Source organism: Pelophylax lessonae (assembly GCF_965119305.1).
Source record: "Pelophylax lessonae genome assembly, chromosome: 9".
NCBI lineage: Eukaryota > Metazoa > Chordata > Amphibia > Anura > Ranidae > Pelophylax > Pelophylax lessonae.
In genome coordinates this window covers 26326752-26349963 of record NC_138776.1, presented here as the reverse complement: position 1 = coordinate 26349963, position 23212 = coordinate 26326752, and the positions used below count along the sequence as shown (strand labels likewise).

Below are 23212 nucleotides of genomic sequence, written 5' to 3'. Positions count from 1 at the left end.
TTCAGTGCATTACTGTGCAATTAACGCAATATATTTTAGTGCAATACCTGCCGTTTAACACAGTATATTTCAGTGCGATACATGCCATTTAACGCAGTATATTTCAGTGCGTTACTGTGCAATTAACGCAATATATTTTAGTGCAATACCTGCCGTTTAACGCAGTATATTTCAGTGCGTTACTGTGCAATTAATACAGTATATTTCTGTGCATTAGTGCACGTTTACCGCACAATGTTTCAGTGCGTTACGTGCCATTTATCACAGTATGTTTTAGGGCATTAGTGCAAATTTAACACAATATATTTCAGTGCGCTACTGCGTTAAGTGTGCAGTATATTTCAGGGCATTACTGCACGTTTAATGCAGTATATTTTAGTGCATTACTGCACGCTTAACGCAGTATATTTCTGTGCGTTAGTGCAAGTATAATGCAGTATATTTCTGTGCGTTAGTGCAAGTATAATGCAGTATATTTCTGTGCGTTAGTGCAAGTATAATGCAGTATATTTCTGTGCGTTAGTGCAAGTATAATGCAGTATATTTCTGTGCGTTACTGCACGTTTAACGCAGTGTATTTCTGTGCATTAGTGCCCGTTCCACCACATACCAAAGGTGCTCTATTGGATGAGATCTGGTGAGTGTGGAGGCCATTGGAGGACAGTGACCTCATTGTCATGGTGAAGAAACCAGGGGTGAGATGATTGGAGCTTTGTGACATGGTGCATTATCCTGCTGGAAGGAGCCATCAGAAGATGGGGACACTGTAGTCATAAAGGGATTGGCATGGTCAGCAACAATACTCAGGTAGGCCGTGGAGTTTAAACCATGCTCAATTAGTACTAAGGGGTCCAATGTGAGCCAAGAAAATATCTCCCACACCATTACACCACTAGCCTGAACTGTTCCCCCTCCCCCACACCATTACACCACCACCACCGGCCTGAACCATTACCCCCTCCCCCACACCATTACACCACCAGCCTGAACCATTACCCCCCCCCCCACACCATTACACCACCACCACCATCAGCCTAAACCGGTGATATAAGGCAGGATGGATCCATGCTTTCATGTTATTTACACCAAATTCTGACCCTTCCATCTGAATGTTGCAGCTGAAATGGAGACTCCTCAGACCAGGCAACGTTTTTCCAGTCTTCTATTGTCCAGTTTTGGTGATCCTGTGCAAATTGTAGCCTCAGTTTCCTGTTCTTAGCTGACAGCAGTGGCACCCAGTGTGGTCTTATGCTGCTGTAGCCCATCTGCTTCAAGGTACCATGTGTTGTGCGTTCAGAGATGGTATTCTGCATACCTTGGTTGTAACGAGTGGTTATTTGAGTTACTATTGCCTTTCAAACATCTGGAACCAGTCTGTCCATTCTCCTCTGACATCAACAAGGCATTTTCCTCCACACAACTCCGCCCACTCACTGGATATTTTCTCCTTTTCCCGCCATTCTCTGTAAACCCGAGAGATGGCTGTGTGTGAAAATCCCAGAAATACTCAGACCAGTCCGCCTGCCACCAACAACCATGCCACGTTCAAAGTCACCTAAATCCCCTTTCTTCCCCATTCTGATGCTCGATTTGAACTTCAGCAAGTCGTCTTCACCACGTCTAGATGCCTGAATGCAGTGAGTTGCTGCCATGTGATTGGCTGATTAGGAATTGCTATCACCAAGCAGTTGAACAGATGTACCTAATAAAGTGGTCAGAGAGTGTATGTTAAACACTTGCTGACTGTCCACCGCAGATATACTGCGGCAGGCTGGCTCAGCTGCATGAATCGCTGTACCTGTACGGAAGTTTGCAGTAGCGCTCCCTGGGGGTGAGCACCGCCCCTACTCGTCAGCGGGGACTCGGATGCAGCGGGCAGGTGGCTCCGATTGCCGCCTGACACCCGCGATCGCTGCCCGCTGAGAGAGAAGAACGGGCAGCTGTTGTAAACACAGCCGACCGTTCTTCTCCCTGGAATGATCACAGAGCACCTGTGATCCTTCTATATAGGAACACAGGTCTCTATGGTCATTTTACAAGCCCCGCCCCCAACAGTTAGAATCACTCCCCTAGGTACACATTTAACCCCTTGATCACCCAAAGTGTTAACCCCTTCCCTGCCAGTGTCATTATTACAGTAACAGTGCATATTTTTAGCACTGATTACTGTAGTGATGTCACCGGTCCCCCCAAAGTGTCAGTTAGGGGTCCGATCTGTCCACCGAAATCCCGCTAAAAATTGCTGACTGCCGCAATTATTAGTAAAAAAAATAAATAAATAAAAATGACATAAATCTTTCCCCTAGTTTGTAGATATACAACCTATTGGGATTATTTTTTTTACCAAAAATATGTAGCAGAACACAAATTGGCCTAAAATTATGAAAAAATTCGATTTTACATTTTTTTTTATTGGCAATGTTATATAGCAGAATGTAAAAATGTATTTATTTTTTTTTTTTTCAGAATTGTCGCTTTTTTTTGTTTATCGCGCAAAAAAATAAAAACTGCACAGGTGATCAAATACCACCAAAAGAAAGCTCTATTTGTGGGAAAAAAGGACATCGATTTTATTTGGGTACAGCGTCGTACGACCGCGCAGTTGTCAGTTAAAGTAACACAGGGCCGAATTGCAAAAAATGGCCTGGTCATTAAGGGGTTAAATCTTCTGCTCCAGAAGTGGGTAATCTTTATGCCCATAGGAATATACTTTGCGCTGAGGTCACTTCCAGACTAATCGAAGAATTCCCATTTCTGTTCTGTGTTCATCAACGCCAATATTTCCTCTCAGTTTAAGTTTTTTTACAGCTCCAATTGTCAGGGCTATCATAGGGGAACCCCGCTGACAGCTAAATGAGTCATCAGACAGACCTTAAAGTGGAGTTCCACCCTAATTTTATACTTACCTCCATCTTCTCGCTCCGGGTCACCTGAAAAAGAAATGGATAATCGCATTTTTTTTTTTTTTTTACTTACCTCGTAGCGAAGAAAATATACTTACCTTACTTCCTTCTTCCTCCTTCCTCGGCCGCGGCCCGTCGTCACTTCCTGGCTCTGCAATGATTCCTGGGAGCTGGACGTCATAGCTCCCAGGAATCATTGCGCCTGCACCGGCCCCGACGTCAGTTCCGGGTCGCGCGCGTCATCCCCTTCTAAACAGCTTCTGGGCATGCCCAGAAGCTGTGGAGGGATGACGCGCGCGACCCGGAAGTGACGTCGGGGCCGGCGCAGAGCATCGTGGGACCAAAGAAGGCGGAAGAAGACGCCGAAGAGGACGCGCTGGCTTCAAGCTGCCCACATCTGAGATGGCAGCGCTGGACAAGACGTTTGCAAGGTAAGTATTTGTCCTAACAGGTAAGTGCAACCCGGGACAGATCAGAGGCTAGCCATTGTGGAATGCACTAGCCCTGACTGTCCCGGGGGTATTAAAAAAAAAAAAAAAAAATCCAGGGTGGAACTCCGCTTTAACAACCAGCAATGTCTGAGGTTTTATTTTTACATTTCAGCTATCAGTGGGGGATTCCCTGTGACACCTGAAATAAGTGGGCTGAAAATATATCGGTTTCATGTATCGGGGCATTTGCATGAAAACCGATACTCATACAAATGTTTAGTATATTGCATTAGAGCGTTCCCCCCCGAACCTCAAACACATATGCGTGTGGGTGCATCTATATATATATATATTGTATATATATTCTATGGATGGTGTCAGTAGGGCAGTGGATGGTGTCAGTAGGACAATGGATGGTGTCAGTAGGACAGTGGATGGTATCAGTAGGGCAGTGGATGGTGTCAGTAGGACAGTGGATTGAGTCAGTAGGGCAGTGGATGGTGTCAGTAGGACAGTGGATGGTATCAGTAGGGCAGAGGATGGTGTCAATAGGGCAGTGGACGGTGTCAGTAGGACAGTGGATGGTGTCATTAGGGCAGTGGATGGTGTCAGTAGGGCAGTGGATGGTGTCAGTAGGACAGTGGATGGTGTCAGTAGGACAGTGGATGGTATCAGTAGGGCAGAGGTTGGTGTCAGTAGGGCAGTGGATGGTGTCAATAGGGCAGTGGATGGTGTCAGTAGAGCAGTGGATGGTGTCAGTAGGACAGTGGATGGTGTCAGTAGGGCAGTGGATGGTGTCAATAGGGCAGTGGATGATGTAAGTAGGACAGTGGAAGGTGTCAGTAGGGCAGAGGATGGTGTCAGTAGAGCAGAGGATGGTGTCAGTAGGACAGTGGATGGTGTCAATAGGGCAGTGGACGGTGTCAATAGGGCAGTGGATGGTGTCAGTAGGGCAGTGGATGGTGTCAGTAGGGCAGAGGATGGTGTCAGTAGGGCAGAGGATGGTGTCAGTAGGGCAGAGGATGGTGTCAGTAGGACAGTGGATGGTGTCAGTAGGGCAGAGTGGATAGGAAAATACCCCCTAAAAGGGAATGGGACTTCAGAGGCCAAAATAACACCGAGGTATAAAATTAAAACATGTTTTTATTAAGTAGGTAAAAAATCAATAGAATGAAAAGAACATATGAAATACATGAAATGCAAAACACATAATGCAATAAAATACTTGTCGGGCCAGACAAGGATAGAATGGAGCACAGACTTCCGAGGGATACCCATCACCCAATCAGTAGGGCAGAGGATGGTGTCAGTAGGACAGTGGATGGTGTCAGTAGGACAGTAGACGGTGTCAGTAGGACAGTGGATGGTGTCAGTAGGACAGTGGATGGTGTCAGTAGGGCAGGGGATGGTGTTAGTAGGGCAGAGAATGGTGTCAGTAGGACAGTAGACAGTGTCAGTAGGGCAGTAGATGGTGTCAGTAGGACAGTGGATGGTGTCAGTAGGGCAGGGGATGGTGTCAGTAGGGCAGGGGATGGTGTTAGTAGGGCAGAGAATGGTGTCAGTAGAGCAGTGGACGGTGTCAGTAGGACAGTGGATGGTGTCAGTAGGGCAGAGGACAGTGTCAGTAGGGCAGTCGATGGTGTCAGTAGGGCAGGGGACGGTGTCAGTAGGGCAGTGGATGGTGTCAGTAGGACAGTGGACGGTGTCAGTAGGGCAGAGGATGGTGTCAGTAGGACAACGTGGACGGTGTCAGCATAGCAGGGGCGGTGTCAGTAGGGCAGAGAATTGTGTCAGTAGAGCAGTGAATGGTGTCAGTAGGGCAGAGGATGATGTCAGTAGGACAGTGGATGGTGTCAGTAGGGCAGTTGATGATGTCAGTAGGGCAGTGGATGATGTCAGTAGGGCAGTGGACAGTGTCAGTAGGGCAGAGAATGGTGTCAGTAGGACAGTGGATGGTGTCAGTAGGGCAGGGGATGGTGTCAGTAGGACAGTAGACAGTGTCAGTAGGACAGTAGACGGTGTCAGTAGGACAGTGGATGGTGTCAGTAGGGCAGGGGATGGTGTCAGTAGGACAGTAGACAGTGTCAGTAGGGCAGTAGATGGTGTCAGTAGGACAGTAGACGGTGTCAGTAGGACAGTGGATGGTGTCAGTAGGGCAGTGGACAGTGTCAGTAGGGCAGAGAATGGTGTCAGTAGAGCAGTGGATGGTGTCAGAAGGGCAGTGGATGGTGTCAGAAGGGCAGTGGATGGTGTCAGTAGGGCAGTGGAGAGTGTCAGTAGGGCAGAGGATGGTGTCAGTAGGACAGTGGACGGTGTCAGTAGGACAGAGGACGGTGTCAGTAGGACAGAGAATGGTGTCAGTAGGACAGTGGACAGTGTCAGTAGGACAGAGGACGGTGTCAGCAGAGCAGGGGACGGTGTCAGTAGAGCAGGGGACGGTGTCAGTAGGGCAGAGGATGGTGTCAGTAGGGCAGAGGACGGTGTCAGTAGGACAGTGGATGGTGTCAGTAGAGCAGGGGAAGGTGTCAGTAGAACAGTGGATGGTGTCAGTAGGGCAGAGGATGGTGTCAGTAGAGCAGAGGGCGGTGTTAGTAGCGCAGTGGACGGTGACAGTAGAGTAGTGGATGGTGTCAGTAGAGCAGAGGACGGTGTCAGTAGGGCAGAGGATGGTGTCAGTAGAGCAGTGGACGGTGTAAGTAGAGCAGTGGACGGTGTCAGTAGAGTAGTGGACGGTGTCAGTAGAGTAGTGAACGGTGTCAGTAGAGCAGTGGACGGTGTCAGTAGAGCAGTGGACGGTGTCAGTAGAGCAGTGGACGGTGTCAGTAGAGTAGTGGACGGTGTCAGTAGAGTAGTGAACGGTGTCAGTAGAACAGCGGACGGTGTCAGTAGAGCAGTGGACGGTGTCAGTAGAGTAGTGGACGGTGTCAGTAGGGCAGGGGAAGGTGTCAGTAGAACAGTGGATGGTGTCAGTAGAGCAGGCATGTGCGTGGTGCTGGAGGGCAAGCACGCGCCGCCCGCCCCACGCTCCCACCCCCACAGTTGGAATCACTCCCCTAAGCTCACATTTAACCCCTTGATCACCAACAGTCTTAACCCCTTCCCTGCCAGTGTCATTATTACAGTAACAGTGCATATTATTTAGCACTGATTACTGTAGTAATGTCACTGGTCCCCCCAAAAGTGTCAAAAATGTCAGTTAGGGGTCCGATCTGTCCGCCGCAATGTCGCAGTCCTGCTAAAAATCGCAGATTACTCACCATAATCACCATTACTAGTAAAAAAAAAAAAAAAAAAAAAAAAAAAAACAATAAAAATGACATAAATCTTTCCCGTAGTTAGTAGACGCGATAACGTTTGCACAAACCAATCAGAATATGCTTATTGCAATTTTTTTTTAACAAAAATATGTAGCAGAAAACAAATTGGCCTAAAATGTTAAAAAATTTTGATTTTTAATTTTTTTTTTTTTTAGAATGTTAAATAACAGAAAGAATTGTCGCAAATCTTTTGTTTATAGCACAAAAAAAAAATAAAAAAATCGCTCAGGTGATCAAATATCACCAAATAAAAGCTCTATTTGTGGGAAAAAAAGGACATTAATATTTTTTGGGTACAGCGTCGCACGACTGCGCAATTTTCCATTAAAGTAACGCAAGTGCCGAATCGCAAAATATGGCCTGGTCATTAAGGGGGAAAATCTTTACAGTCCAGAAGTGGTTAAACATTTCTACAGGTTACCAGTGTAGCACTGCCCCCTTGAGGGTTGCTGGTAAATGTAGGTTCTTCTGCACTGCTCTGACCCTGTGAACTGTCCAGCCCTCCGGACACTCTAGATTCAGACATATTGTATGCACCTTTAAGTAATACATTGACCAATATGAATGAGCTTTACCTTTCAGTCAGATGATAACCTGTAGAATTCTTGTCAGTCAGCTAAATCCTGAATAAACCACTAGAGTTCAGCAAAACTGACATCAAAAGCAAGAAACAGATTTGTTATAACATCAAATGATATCAATAAACACAATCTCGTTATTCAGGTATTAATATTATGCACTCAGACTAGAGGGGAACCCCAGGCCGGCCTATACCACCTTTATCCTAATGAGAGATAGGGTAGTCCAGATACCATTAACATGTCCCAGTATAATAAGGTCCCACTTGCAATGCCTTGCTAAAGTCTTCACCGGCAGTTGGAGCTCATGTAATAACAGTTTCCAGTATGATTTAGTGTATAGCAAGAGATGAAGGATAGCTGATTATAATCCTAAGAGATTTGGTAACCGATTCAGTTGCAAGGTGTTAGTATTCAGTGTAAAAGAGAACTGTGACAAGTGTGGTCTGAACTGTGGCCTCAGGATGGCTGCGCTCTGCTATTCAGGGTGTTCCGCCAACTCCTATAATTGAAAACCAAACACAGGGGCGCACCGGCCTAGTTGCATTATCCTCCACAAAGGTTTTATTGAATAAAAGGTATAAAAATACCCACAAACAAGTCTTTGGTACATGCATATCAAATTAGTATATTGCCCTCAGCAATGAAGATGTACCCTCCTCTAAAGCTTGAAAAGGATTACGCTTTTGAAGGCTTAGCCTCTTCCTCAGAGCCTACAGACTATGTCTGAGCCCTTGTTTAATATACTTGACAATGACCTCTTAGTTCGGGTGCAATAAGACTTTGAACCTCCCCCACAAGGGTGTGTACAAAGGGTGCCTAAACAAATCAACTTGCCCAAACAAATGAATTACTAGTGCCACCGCCCAAAAATGGGCTACTCCTGTTCTGCCAACTCCACCGTATCAGCGATGCTGCAAGGATGTCTGTAATGCTACGATGGACATCTGTTTGGCCAGGGCTGAGTGTGCAGATGGATCAGGCGGTGTGTAGTAGGCCACAACCTGCGGTTTCGCTCTCTCTGCACAGCAGACCGGTGTGAACACGATGGGTTCCAGGAAGCAAGAGGCCCCAATCCTTTTTAGCCGATACCTTTATAGCCTCTCCCAAGATGCTCCACTGCTCCAGAGCTTGATGGGAAAGATAGTTCCTAAATAATCCAACCACATAGTAATCACTTCACAGAAGACTACAGTTCCCACAATCTCTGAAGACGTCAACGTTATGACAAAACGCGTGTAAGGTAGAGCCGAGTGGGAGCCGAGTGGAACGCATGCCGGTATTCTCCACTCGTGAGCTCCGATGTCCGCCGGTCACTCGGCGATCATCGTGGGGAGAGGGAGAAAGTCAGGCGGCTTATGTAAACAAGCCACCTGTCATTCTCCCCGGTGTAGAAACACTGATCACACGGTTCTACAATGTAGGACCGTTGATCAGTGTTCCTACAGCTGAAGCCACAGTCAATCACAGTAAGAATCACACCCCTAGGGACACACACAGCCCCTCCCTCTCAAATAAAGTTAACCCCTTCACTACCAGTGTATTTTTACAGTAACAGTGCATATGTATAGCACTGATTACTGTAGAAATGTCACTGGTAACCCCAAAAGTGTCAAAAATGTCAGTCAAGGGTCCGATCTGTCTGCCGCAAAGTCGCAGTACCGCAAAAAAAAATCGCAGATCGCCGCCATTACGCGTTAAAAAAAAAAAAACAACAAAAATGACAAAAATCTTTCCCTTTGTTAGTAAACACGATAACTTTTGGCAAACCAATAAAAATACGCTTTTTGCGATTTTTTTTACCAAACATATGTAGCATAAAACAAATTGGCCGAAAATGTTAAAAAATTTTGATTTTTACATTTTTTTGGGGGGGAATTTCATTTTAAAAAATTTGAAAAATATTGTTATTTTTGCAAAATTTACGCTCTTTTTTTGTTTATAGCGCATGATTAAAAAATCGCACAGGTGATCAAATACCACCAAAAGAAAGCTCTGTTTGTGGGAAAAAAAGGACGTCAAATTCGTTTAGGTACAGCGTCGCAGGACCACGCAATTGCCCGTTAAAGTCACGCAGTGCCGAATCACAAAATACCCCCTGGTCTTTTAGCAGCCAAATCCTCCGGGGCTTAAGTGGTTAATACTATAAGGTATATAAGACCCATTTCATCTGGTGAGTGTGTTGTTTTATTACCTCCCACGGGACAACAAGTACCAGCACGTGATGGTTTGGAGACTGAGCACAGAGCACCTGCACTTTATTTTTGCACCTAAGGAAATCTGCATAATTGCACCACAAGTTACCCATGAACAGTTTTTTATGAGGATCTCTATGAACTTCTTTTTGAGCACTGATTGAACAATTTATCACAGCCAGAATTGCACTTATGAATTTCTGTTTTTTCGTTGCTTCTGATTTACATTGTCTATATATGACTTTTATTGATATTTTAGTTTAGTTCTACTTATTTTAGGATCTTTATGTTTATATAGTATTTTTAGACCACATTCACATTGATCCGACTTGTCAGCCTGACAAGTCGCGGTCCGTCACGCTCCCATTGTGTAGTACAGGAGCTGTTCTAATAGAAAAAGGGTCCTGTACTACTTCGGGGCGACCTGGAGTCGACTTGCATATACATTCATTTTATGAAGTCTGTGCAAGTCACGCCGAAGTCGCGCCGCACGCGACTTCACAGGTTGCCCCCTAAGTCGGAGCGACCTAGTGTGAACCGGCACTTAAAGTACAACACACCTTATTTAGAGGTACCCAAGATTTGCTATTTATTATTTGCACTACATCTCAAGCTATTGTTACACCCATCTCATATGATCTTTTAGCACTTTAGAGGGTTTTTATAAAATTTATTTATGCACCATTAGCACTTCATGAGACCACTTGTAGTATAATAATTAAAGTCTATCTACTATAACTGTTACCCAACTTTTCATGCAATATCTGCACTGGATAAGCACCGTTTTAGCCTCCTACCTACAGCAAGCGCTATAGCTAGCCCCTACATTTGTGGCTATACTTTATCACAGTTCCCACAATGCTGTTCTCCCAGTCTCTGCGATAAGACGATTTAATCCTGGAACCAACACTAGAGGGATGCAAAGACAATCCAAAGGAACAGAAGGGGAATCTGCACTTTCAGAATTTGGTAGTCCGGTCCTGGCTACACCGGTTTAGAGTTACAGAGGACTTTTTTTTTTTATTTTTTTATTTTATTGTTTTTACTAGTAATCAGTGATATTTAGCAGGGCTGTGACATTGCGGCGGACAAATCTGACACTGGGTGACACTTTTTGGGGACCAGTGACACCAATACAGTGATCAGTGCTAAAAAAAAACTAATACTAATGACACTGGCAGGGAAGGGGTCAACATCAGGGGCGATCAAGGGGTTAAGTTGTTCCTAGGGAGTGCTTTCTAACTGTGAGGGGGTGGATAGACTAGAAGAAAAGAGAGATGTGTGTTTCACTACATCGTGTGCACAAAATCCCATACATGTACGTTGATTGTGCACAGCCTCAGTATATATGCGGTGGGCGGTCTGGAAGTGGTTAAAGCCAAAATATTATTTTTAAAATATCAGCTTACGATGAATTTAACCCCTTCCCACCGACATAACGCAAATATGGGGCCTAGGCTTCAAGGGGTTGTAGCGGGATGATATGCAGCTACCGGTGTTTAGAGCCAACGGTCGGCTTTTTTGTAATAACAACCGATGCAGCTAATCAACCGCTCAGCTGTTGTTGCAAGCAGTGGGAGGGGACAGCCCCCTTCCCCCACCCACCACCTTCCGCTGTTCCGCCCGGATCTCCTGTCCCACCGGAAGGCCAGAGCGACCAGCCGACACGTCCACTGGCAGGCCGATGACCCGAAAAATGCTGCAATCGGCTTTGATTGGGTCTCGGATCTAGCAACCTGGAAGCAATGTCATGACTTCCCATCCGGGTACTGGGGCCAGATTGTACAAAAAATAACAGTATTCAAAACAGCCAAACTTGGCGTTTTTAATGCATTTAAGTGCAAAGGAGGGATCTGGGGTCCTGTTTGGATCCCAGATCCCTCCATAAAGAGTACCTGTCCCTGCCTATTACTGTCACAAGGGATGTTTACATTCCTTCTCACAGCAATAAAAGTGATCTAAAAAAAAAATTTAAGGGACAGTATAAAAAAAAAAAAAATAAATGAAAAAAAAAAAGAAAAAATTTAAAGTGCCCGTCTCTCCGTGCTACGTAATACACATATGTAAGTCGCACCCACATATGTAAACGGTGATCAAACCACACATGTGAGGTATAACTGTGATCGTTAGAGTGAGAGCAATAATTTTAGCACTAGACCTCCTCTGTAACTTTAAACTGGTAACCCTTAGAATTTTTTAAAGCAAAAGTGTCGCCTATGGAGACTTTTGAATACCGTAGTTTGTCACCATTCCACGAATGTGCGCAATTATAAAGCATGACGTGTTAGGTGGTAATTTATTCGGCGTAACATCATCTTTCACATTTTACAAAATATTTTTTTTTTTATTTGTGAAACTGTATTTCTTCCCAAAAAACTGCATGTGAAAGACCGCTGCGCAAATACCGCGTGACATAAAATATTGCAAGGATCGCCATTTTATTCTACGCAGTGATGGCGAACCTTGGCACCCCAGATGTTTTGGAACTACATTTCCCATGATTCTCACCTACACTGCAGAGTGCATGAGCATCATGGGAATCGTAGTTCCAAAACATCTGGGGTGCAAAGGTTCGCCAAACTACTATACTGTGCTCATCTCCATTCAACAGTCCTCCGTAGTACTTATTTCTCGCCACAAGATGTCCTCAGTCCTTTGAATTGAACAAGGCTCAGTGTCATTCAACCCAGAACATTGAAAACATACACTGCCTGGCCAAAAAAAAAAAAGTTGCCACGGAAAAAAAAAAAGGTCATACACGTTGGACCAGCCTTAGCTTTGATTGCGGCACGCATTCACTGTGGCATTGTTTCGATAAGCTTCTGCAATGTCACAAGATTTATTTCTGTCCAGTGTTTCATTCATTTTTCACCAAGATCTTGTATTGATGATGGGAGAGTCGGAGCACTGCGCAAAGCCTTCTCCAGCACATCCCAAAGATTCTCAATGGGGGTAAGTTCTGGGCTCTGTGCTGGCCAATCCATGTGTGACAATGATGTCTCATCCTCCCTGAACCACTCTTTCACAATTTGAGCCCGATGAATCCTGGCATTGCCATCTTGGAATATGCCCGTGCCATCAGAGAAGAAAAAAGCCATTGTTGGAATAACCTGGTCATTCTATATTCAAGTAGTGGACAACTACTTAATGGACACTGAGAATATGGTTTGGATTAGATTAGGTCAAAAGGGACAGTAACATTTATCCACAATATCTCTCAAGAACTATGAAGATTAATCCCACTTTACACTGTGAGACCTATAGCCTGTTGTAGACCATTGCCATGAAGTCTGTGACTCCTAAATAATCAAAGCATGATGTGGATTCCATGTACTTCAATGTAAGAGACAGACAGTCTGCTACTGGAGTCTCCTGCTGTTGTCTGTTTAATAAGGTGTTCTGTGTTTATACTTAGGATAATGTGTAATTTTTGTATTTTGTTTTAGCCTTGTTGCCGGCAGTCTGGTCATCCAGGCTGGTTTAAGTGCGCTGAGTTATTTAGCATGTTGATGATAACATTGTCTAGATGTGGATTCCCATTCACCTATTGTTTCTGTCCAGATGGCTAGGTAATTAGTTCAGGTTAATTATGTTTCTGTATACAATTTCATCTGCATATGATAATGTAATCAGGCACCTGACCTGTGTGTGGTATATATTGTGCGTGAGTCTGTTCAATAAAGGTTCCAGATCTTATATAAGCTATTCTTGGCTAGTTTTGTATGGGGGTGGCTAGAATATCTGATATCTATGTTCAAGGCTGAAGGAAGCGGTATTCTGATGGAAGCCCACAAGCACATCGTGGGGTCGTGGTTCCGTTACATGGGGGTCTGGGTACCACCCTGAGGGACATATATCAATTAAAAAATAAATAAATAAAACAACGATTGTTTTTTCAGATGCAGTGATTTTAATTATGTTTAAATTGCAACAATAAAAATTAAAAATTCTTTTGAAAATAGTGCCGGGGGGTCCCCTTATTGTGCCTGTAAAGTGGCGTATCTGTAGCATGCATAAAACATGCTGCAGCAGTACTTACATTTCTAAGGAAAAAAAAAAAGAGTCAAATCACATTTAAAATGACTCATGGTTACAACTGCCGTCACCCGGCTATTGAAGAAATAAAAAAAAAAAAGGAAACGGGGGACCCCACTCCAAATTTAAAAAAATGGTGTGGGGTCCCCCCCAAAGTTCATACCAGACCTTTATCTGAGAATGCAGCCTGGCAGGTCAGGAAAGGGGAGGGGACAAGTGAGCCCCCCAAACCATACCAAGCCACATGCCCTCAACATGGGGGGGTGGGTGCTCTGCCACCCCACCCCAAAGCACTTTGTCAAAGTCCTCTTCCCAACAACCCTGGGCTACGGTTGTCGGGGTCTGTGGGTGGGGGATTATCAGGATCTAAAAGCCCTAAAATCCTGCCCCCCCCCCCCCCATGTGAATGGGTATCATATCCCTACCCATTCACCAAAAAAGTGTCAAAAAGTAATAACTACAAGAAACTAGTTTTGACAAGTTCTTTATTAAAAAATAAAAAAAAAAGTGTCCCTCGATGTAAATTCATCGCCAATCATGCCACCCGCTGGACCCGGAAAAAAAAACACTTGTGACATCAGAAGGGGGCAGTGCTACTGGGTGACGTAGCCGGTTGGACCCACCCCCTGCCTATATAAGAAATGTCAATGTGCAGAGCGGGCATACGGTGGGAGGCCTCCCAGGAGGCAAGAGCATTTTTCTTTTTTCTCTATTTTTCGGGCTTTTTCCCCTTTGCCCAATCAGGGCGCAGAATGCACTGAGAACTGATCAATCAATGGTCTTTGATCGCTCAGTTCTCAGTTGCAGAGTTGGCAGGGGAAAGGTGCAGCATCCACCCAGGTAAGTATGATTTAAAAAAAAAAAAAATGTCTCTTTTAAACATTTATTTTAGAAAATCAGAGTACAATTTGTAATTATTACATTTTGTTTCAGAACACAGTTCTGTTTGCTATTTCTTTTTCATTAATTTGTGCATTTCACCTTTTTTTCTTTTATATTGTTTATTGAACATGAAAGAAAAGGAAGACGGTTCACCCTCTTCTGACCCGGGGACCAATTTAAAGCCAGGCAAGGATATTAAACTGAATCTCTGTTTGGAAAACGAATAGAAGAGAATAAAATATTTGTTCTTTTTACTTATAAATATGTTTTTTGGGTTTTTAATTTTCAAAATGTAACAGCTACAATCTCCTTTTTACTTTTTCTCTATTCTGTATGAAATCCAACACTAAGGACTCATTCACACGAGGGTCGAGTTTACCTGGAGGGGGGGGGGGGGGGGTTACAGGTGTTCAGTGCATCCCTATGCAGGCAGTCCTGTTACTGTCATTAGGACACAGTGACCGCACAGGCACAGCCGCTGCTCCCAATGTGACATCCATGTAAGTGTACTGCCCCCAATGCAGACTGTGTGAGTTTGGGGCTGTGCACCTGCACCCACTATACACCAGAGCCCTGATCATGGGTGTGCGCAGCCTAGAGCATTCAGGGTTCAAGTCTTGTGGGGCATGGAAACGCCGTTCCTGTTAGCAGCCGCGTGCTTCAGGACTGGCAGGGGCGGACTGGGCCGGGGGGCAGGGTGGCAAAGGTTTCATCCTGGTCCCCCACATAGTAAGCTGGCTGGGCTGGGAGTCAGCTACCTATTGGTTGAGGAGGTAGCAGGAGGCTGCACCGCCTTCCATCGTCTCGCAGCCAATGGGTGCACAGTGCACAGTCCATTACTTCCCACGAGCTTCCTGTGGGTTTGTGGCATGGAGCTGCTCTGCAAACTGATTGAGGTGAGGAAGGAGAAAGTGTGCTATCACCCAACAGTCATTAAATGCTGCTAAAAATTCCTTCCTTCCTCCCGCCTCTCTCTCTTTCCTTCTCTCTTTCTTTCTTTCTTTCTCTCCCCATCCCTCTTTTTTTTCTCTTTCCCTCCCTCCATCCATCCCACTTTCTTTCTTTCTTTCTTTCTTTCTTTCTTTCTTTCTTTCTTTCTTTCTTTCTTTCTTTCTTTCTTTCTTTCTTTCTTTCTTTCTTTCTTTCTTTCTTTCTTTCTTTCTCTCCCCCATCCATCTTTTTCTCTCCCTCCCTCTTTCTTTCTTTATTTTCTCTCCCCCCATCCCTCTTTCTTTCTTTCTTTCTCTCTTTCTCTCTTTCTCTCCCCATCCCTCTTTTTTTCTTTCTCTTTCCCTCCATCCATCCCACTTTCTTTCTTTCTTTCTCTCTTTCTCTCTTTCTTTCTCTCACTCTCCCCACCCCTCATCTTTCTTTTCTTTCTTTCTTTCTTTCTTTCTTTCTTTCTTTCTTTCTTTCTTTCTTTCTTTCTTTCTTTCTTTCTTTCTTTCTTTCTTTCTTTCTTTCTTTCTTTCCTTTCTTTCTTTCTTTCTCCATCCCTCTTTTTCTCTCCCTCCGTTTTCTTTCTTTCTTTCTCTCCCCCATCCATCTTTTTCTCTCCCTCCCTCTTTCTTTCTTTCTTTCTCCATCCCTCTTTTTCTCTCCCTCCATTTCTTTCTTTATTTTCTCTCCCCCCATCCCTCTTTATTTCTTTCTTTCTTTCTCTCTTTCTCTCTTTCTCTCCCCATCCCTCTTTTTTCTTTCTCTTTCCCTCCATCCATCCCACTTTCTTTCTTTCTTTCTTTCTTTCTTTCTTTCTTTCTTTCTTTCTTTCTTTCTTTCTTTCTTTCTTTCTTTCTTTCTTTCTTTCTCTTTCTTTCTTTCTTTCTTTCTTTCTTTCTTTCTTTCTTTCTTTCTTTCTTTCTTTCTTTCTTTCTTTCTCTTCCTCTCTCCCTCCATCTTTCTCTCTCTCTCTCTTTTTTTATACACTATTTGTTTGAGGATATCCTGTGAGGGAACCATTATGACACATTGTGGTGTTTTCTGTTAGCTGTTACATCTGTGCTATATTTATTTGTTTAATGCATGTGAAAATTGGAGGTGTCCTCATAAACTGTCAGTTTACCACAAATGTTGCACTTTATTTGTTAAAAAAAATAAGTACATACTATATATTACACACACACACACACACACACACACACACACACACACACACACACACACACACACACACACACACACACACACACACACACACACACATATATATATAAATATACACCCCCACACACTTTTTTATTTTTGAGGTGGGGAGGATATTACATATTTACTAGCCCCTTTCCGGAGCACCACCAGGGGGCAGTTGTCACTTCAGAACAGGAAGTGCCTAAACAAGGACCTTCATGGCAGGATCACCAAATATTAAAACTGCACATTTTGATACGACAGAAAACAACTTTTGGAATTTCATAAAAAAGCATTTATAAGAGTTTAGTGATTTTGTTTAGATCTGCTATAAAGTGCACCTGTCCCCACACATATGGGGTTGATGTAGACTGTGCACTCTGTAGCCACAATTGCTCAAGAGCTTGGTAAATGAGCAGAAGCTCTGCTGATTTCCATCATCCAATCACGTGCAAGCAAAAATGCTTTTTTTTTTTTTTTTTTTTTTCCTTGCATGTGATTGGGTGCTCTTTGTAAAGTGAAGCTTTACCTCATTTACTAATCTCTGGAGCAACTGCACCTTACAAAATGCACAGTCTATTTGTCTTTAGTAAATCAACCCCATAACCTAATATGTTTAAACTGCCGATCAATGTTAAAATTATAATCAAGACTCCTGCTTCTTTCTTTCTTTCTTTCTTTCTTTCTTTCTTTCTTTCTTTCTTTCTTTCTTTCTTTCTCTCTCTCTCCCCATCCATCTTTTTCTCTCTCCCCCTCCCTCCCTCTTTCTCTCTTTCTCTCTTTCTTTCTTTCTTTCTTTCTTTCTTTCTTTCTTTCTTTCTTTCTTTCTTTCTTTCTTTCTTTCTTTCTTTCTTTCTTTCTTTCTTTCTTTCTTTCTTTCTTTCTCTCTCTCTCCCCATCCATCTTTTTCTCTCTCCCCCTCCCTCTCTCTTTCTCTCTTTCTCTCTTTCTTTCTTTCTTTCTTTCTTTCTTTCTTTCTTTCTTTCTTTCTTTCTTTCTTTCTTTCTTTCTTTCTTTCTTTCTTTCTTTCTTTCTTTCTTTCTTTCTTTCTCTCTTTCTCTTTCTTTCTTTCTTTCTTTCTTTCTCTCTCTCTCTCTCTCTCTCTCTCTCTCTCCATCCCTCTTTTTCTCTCCCCTCATCTCTCTCTCTCTCCCCATCCCTGTTTCTTTCTTTCTCTCTCCCCGTCCCAATCACGTGCAAGCAAAAATGCTGTTTTCGTTGTTTTTTGTTTTATTTTTTCCTTGCATCTGATTGGATGCTCTTTGCAAAGTGAAGCTTTACCTCATTTACTAAGCTCTGGAACAACTGCACTTTGCAAAGTGTACAGTCTATTTGCCTTTAGTAAAGTTAATGTTTAAACTGCCAACTGCCTTTCAATGTTAAAATTATAATCAAGACTCCTGCTTCAATCAATATATTTTCTCTAGATTACTCAGGAGAGGAAGGAGTTACCAGACGGATGTTCTGCATCCCGGTTTGGAAGATTGTCATCATTGTCCTCTTTCCCGGGACGGTCATCATCCTGATCCGCCTCACAGAAGCTCTGTGTAAGTGGGACGCCACTGGGAATGATGGAAATGTTATCTTCTGTTAGTTGTCCACTTTGAAGGAAATTACCAGATTTTCTGCATGCATTACAGAAATGCCTAGCCAACGCGTTTCAAGGGGATCCATAGCCACCCATTATATCAAAGCTACAGTGCCTTGCAAAAGTATTCGGCCCACTTGAACTTTGCAACCTTTTGCCACATTTCAGGCTTCAAACATAAAGATATAAAACTGTAATTTTTTGTGAAGAATCAACAAGTGGGACACAATCATGAAGTGGAACGAAATTTATTGGATATTTCAAACTTTTTTAACAAATAAAAAACTGAAAAATTGGGCGTGCAAAATTATTCAGCCCCTTAAGTTAATACTTTGTAGCGCCACCTTTTGCTGCGATTACAGCTGTAAGTCGCTTGGGGTAGGTCTCTATCAGTTTTGCACATCGAGAGACTGAAATTTTTGCCCATTCCTCTTTGCAAAACAGCTCGAGCTCAGTGAGGTTGGATGGAGAGCGTTTGTGAACAGCAGTTTTCAGTTCTTTCCACAGATTCTCGATTGGATTCAGGTCTGAACTTTGACTTGGCCATCCTAACACCTGGATATGTTTATTTGTGAACCATTCCATTGTAGATTTTGCTTTATGTTTTGGATCATTGTCTTGTTGGAAGACAAATCTCCGTCCCAGTCTCAGGTCTTTTGCAGACTCCATCAGGTTTTCTTCCAGAATGGTCCTGTATTTGGCTCCATCCATCTTCCCATCAATTTTAACCATCTTCCCTGTCCCTGCTGAAGAAAAGCAGGCCCAAACCATGATGCTGCCACCACCATGTTTGACAGTGGGGATGGTGTGTTCAGGGTGATGAGCTGTGTTGCTTTTACGCCAAACATAACGTTTTGCATTGTTGCCAAAAAGTTTGCTTTTGGTTTCATCTAACCAGAGCACCTTCTTCCACATGTTTGGTGTCTCCCAGGTGGCTTGTGGCAAACTTTAAACAACACTTTTATGGATATCTTTAAGAAATGGCTTTCTTCTTGTCACTCTTCCATAAAGGCCAGATTTGTGCAGTATACGACTGATTGTTGTCCTATGGACAGAGTCTCCCACCTCAGCTGTAGATCTCTGCAGTTCATCCAGAGTGATCATGGGCCTCTTGGCTGCATCTCTGATCAGTCTTCTCCTTGTATGAGCTGAAAGTTTAGAGGGACGGCCAGGTCTTCGTAGATTTGCAGTGGTCTGATACTCCTTCTATTTCAATATTATCGCTTGCACAGTGCTCCTTGGGATGTTTAAAGCTTGGGAAATCTTTTTGTATCCAAATCCGGCTTTAAACTTCTCCACAACAGTATCTCGGACCTGCCTGGTGTGTTCCTTGTTCTTCATGATGCTCTCTGCGCTTTAAACGGACCTCTGAGACTATCACAGTGCAGGTGCATTTATACGGAGACTTGATTACATACAGGTGGATTCTATTTATCATCATTAGTCATTTAGGCCAACATTGGATCATTCAGAGATCCTCACTGAACTTCTGGAGAGAGTTTGCTGCACTGAAAGTAAAGGGGCTGAATAATTTTGCACGCCCAATTTTTCAGTTTTTTATTTGTTAACAAAGTTTGAAATATCCAATAAATTTCGTTCCACTTCATGATTGTGTCCCACTTGTTGTTGATTCTTCACAAAAAATTACAGTTTTATATCTTTATGTTTAAAGCCTGAAATGTGCCAAAAGTTCGCAGAGTTCAAGGGGGCTGAATACTTTCGCAAGGCACTGTATTTATATCACATTATTACATTTACAATTTTGCTAACAAACCATGTACAGTTCATAAATATGTAAACAAAATCATGTACATTTCACGTAAAATCAAGTAAATGTGTGATTTAATGCTGATTTAATGCTTGAAGTGTTACGGATCTTCTTCATGCACCACACAGTGACTTATTGCAGCCAATCAGAATTCACCATTCACTGTTGAGACCCTATTAGCCACCTAACCACTTCTGGACCGGAAGGAATATATATACATACACCCCTCACATTTTTGTAAATATTTTATTCTATATTTTCATGTGACAACACTGAAGAAATGAGACTTTACTACAATGTAAAGTAGTGAGTGTACAGCTTGTATAACAGTGTAAATTTGCTGTCCCCTCAAAATAATTCAACACACAGCCATTATTGTCTAAACCGCTGGCATTAAAAGTGAGTACACCCCTAAGTGACAATGTCTAAATTGGGCCCAAAGTTTCAATATTTTGTGTGGCCACCATTATTTTTTAACCCTCTTGGGCATGGAGTTCACCAGAGCTTCACAGGTTGCCACTGGAGTTCTCTTCTACTCCTCCATGACGACATCACAGAGCTGGTGGATGTTAGAGACCTTGCGCTCCTCCGGGTCTTATATTCATTTTGGCTACAAAGAACACATTAGGGCATTTTTTTTTAGGGGTTGTCTTATATATGTCCCCTGTCTTCTCTCACACTGTGGGTGATCAAGGGGTTAAATGTGTTCCTAGGGGAGTGATTCTAACTGTGGGGGGCGTGGCTTGTGAAATGACCATAGAGACCTGTGTTCCTATATAGAAGGATCACAGGTGCTCTGTGATCATTTCAGGGAGAAGAACGGTCGGATGTGTTTACAACAGCTGACCGTCCTCTCTCAGCGGGGAGCGATCGCGGGTGTCAGGTGGCAATCGGAGCCCCCTGACAAACGCATCGGCTTCCCCGCTGCCAAGTGGGGGCCAGAGCGCGGTGCCACTGGCAGCACACATTAGCCACCTAGCTTCCTGAGCGCGACCTACGTAGGTCTACGCCAGTTTGCGCTGGAAAGCCACCCTGGAACAGTAAAAAGGCGGCGGGTGGTCGGAAGTGGTTTATTAGCCATGGTGAGTTTTGTGGCTATTAAGATATTAGCTACAATAGTTCTTTGTAATTTAGTGGGTATAGGTCTAGATTTAATCTTAATAAGGCCATTGCTGGTGTAAGTGCAGTTCAAATTTCCCATAAGGGATGCAATAAAGGAGGAGATTGACTTCCAGAAGCTATATAAAGCTTTACATTCCCATGATGTATGTAATAGATTGCCAGTGTGAGTGTTACATCTCCAGCATGTGGAAGGAGAGGATGGGAATATCTTGGATAGTCTGTATGGGGTTAAATACCAGCGATCTATGAGTTTTCCCAGCGCTCAATGCAGGACGATGCTAAGCTATTATTCATTATTGCCTTCTGCCATGTTTCCCATGTGAAGGTTTGAGATAAATCTTTTTTCCATTTAATCATATTGTGGTAGTTTTTGTTTTATGGGGAGAGGAGAAAATGAGTTCAAAGAAAAGGGAAATACCTCTCCAATTCTTGGCTCTGTTGGAGGCGAGGAAATCCCCAATAAATGCCGGGAATTTCCAAATTCACTTCAGGCTTAAAAAAGTTTTGAGGTGAGATTTAGTATTAAGCTTCTTAGAAACTTGGATCTTATGGGTATCAAGCAGGTTGATATAAAAGTTGAATCCCTGCTTGGTCCAAGACAATACATGAATCTCCCTGGTGGTCAGATTATGTCAGGATTTCTGTGCTAAAAGCGGTACATTGTTTTGCATTGAAATCTGTTGTTTTATATTTTAAAATTCACCTTCTACTGCGATCCCCCGCCGTCCTCCCCGCCGTCCTCCCCCGCTGTCCTCCTGCCGTCCTCCCCAACCGTCCTCCCCGCCGTCGTCCTTTGCCGTCTTCCTCCATCGTCCTCCACCACCATCCTCCCCTGCCGTCCTCCCCCGCCATCCTCCCGCTGTCCTCCCACTGTGTGCTCGGCAGATGCGATGCAGGGGGGAGGAACCGGTGGCAAATTCAAAAATGTAAACACACCAAATGACATGATACATTTAAATGATTACACTGTATCATCCCATCTCACCACAGGATTTCACCTGGTGACTTTTCCAGTGCCCTGTCTGTGCTTTTCCAGTTCTTTGTGCCTGGAAAATAGAGAACGACCATGGCGTCCAAAAAGCGTTCTTTTTGCGCAAAAGCGCTTTTCGATGAACTGGAAAACAGCGACAGCGAAACTGAGTTACTTGAAGAACTGAGCGATAGCGATTGGTGGGAAAATTCGTCATCAGGTACGGAAAGTGACCACAGCGACAATTCTGATGTCTCTTTCTGGCACATCGCTCCGTTGAAAATTCTGAAGAATCATTTGATATACTTCCAAAATTCCACAAGTGTCCAATCACGGCTGGTCACCTAGTAAACAGGAAGAGCCATTGATCGACTTTTCTCAGTACGTGCCTGACAGGCACGAGTAAAGGAGCGCCGATCAGCGGCTCCCCTGACAGGGGGGGGGGGTCGGCACTGGTAATCAGATCATTGATTACCAGTGCAGACCCTCAGGGGGGGGCTGCCACTAGAACCACCAGGGATGCCCACCTGTGACCCCCAGGGATGCCCACCCATGACCCCAGGGATGCCCACTATGGCCACCAGTGATGGCAATCAGGGCTCAGGGAGCCCCCCATTGCCCTCCCCATCAGTGCTGCCCGCCAGTGCCCTCCCTATCAGTGCTGCCCACCAGTGCCCATCATTGCCATCTATTAGTGCCCCCCACCAGTGCCCATTATTGCCCACCAGTGCCGCCTATCAGTGCCCATTAGTGCCGTCCGTCAGTGCCAATCAGTGCCGCCTATCAGTGCCCATCAGTGCCCACCAGTGCCCATTAGTGCCCATCAGTGACACCTATCAGTGCCACCTAACAGTGCCCATCAATGCTGCCTATCAGTGCCCAGCAGTGCCGTCTATCAGTGCCCAGCAGTGCCGCCTATCAGTGCCCACCAATGCTGCATATCAGTGCTACCTATCATTGGCGCCTATCAGTGCCACCCCATCAATGCCACCCCATCAGTGCCTCCTCATCAGTGCTCATCAATGCAGGAAAAAACATATTTATTTACAAAATTGTATAACATAAACAAAAAAACTTTTTTTTTTTTCCAACTTTCGGTCTTTTTTTTTTATTTGTTTAGCAAAAAAGAAAAAACCTTGCGGTGATCAAATACCACCAAAAGAAAGCTCTATTTGTGGGGGGAAAATGACATAAATTTGGTTTAGGTACAGTGTTGCATGACCATGCAATTGTCATTCAAAATGCAACAGTGCTAAAAGGTGAAAATTGGCCTGGACAGGAAGGGGGTGAAAGTGCCCG

At 43.9% G+C, this 23212-nt stretch overlaps 1 protein-coding gene across 1 annotated transcript in view; it reads left to right on the top strand.

Moving 5' to 3' along the window:
- LOC309562589 (killer cell lectin-like receptor subfamily B member 1B allele A) overlaps positions 1–23212 on the top strand; it is a 75228-nt gene that overhangs the window by 19799 nt on the left and 32217 nt on the right. The window contains exon 2 of the mRNA XM_082266840.1: positions 17893–18012. Coding sequence (XP_082122966.1) covers positions 17893–18012 — 120 coding nt within the window. The remainder of the gene's footprint in view (positions 1–17892; positions 18013–23212) is intronic.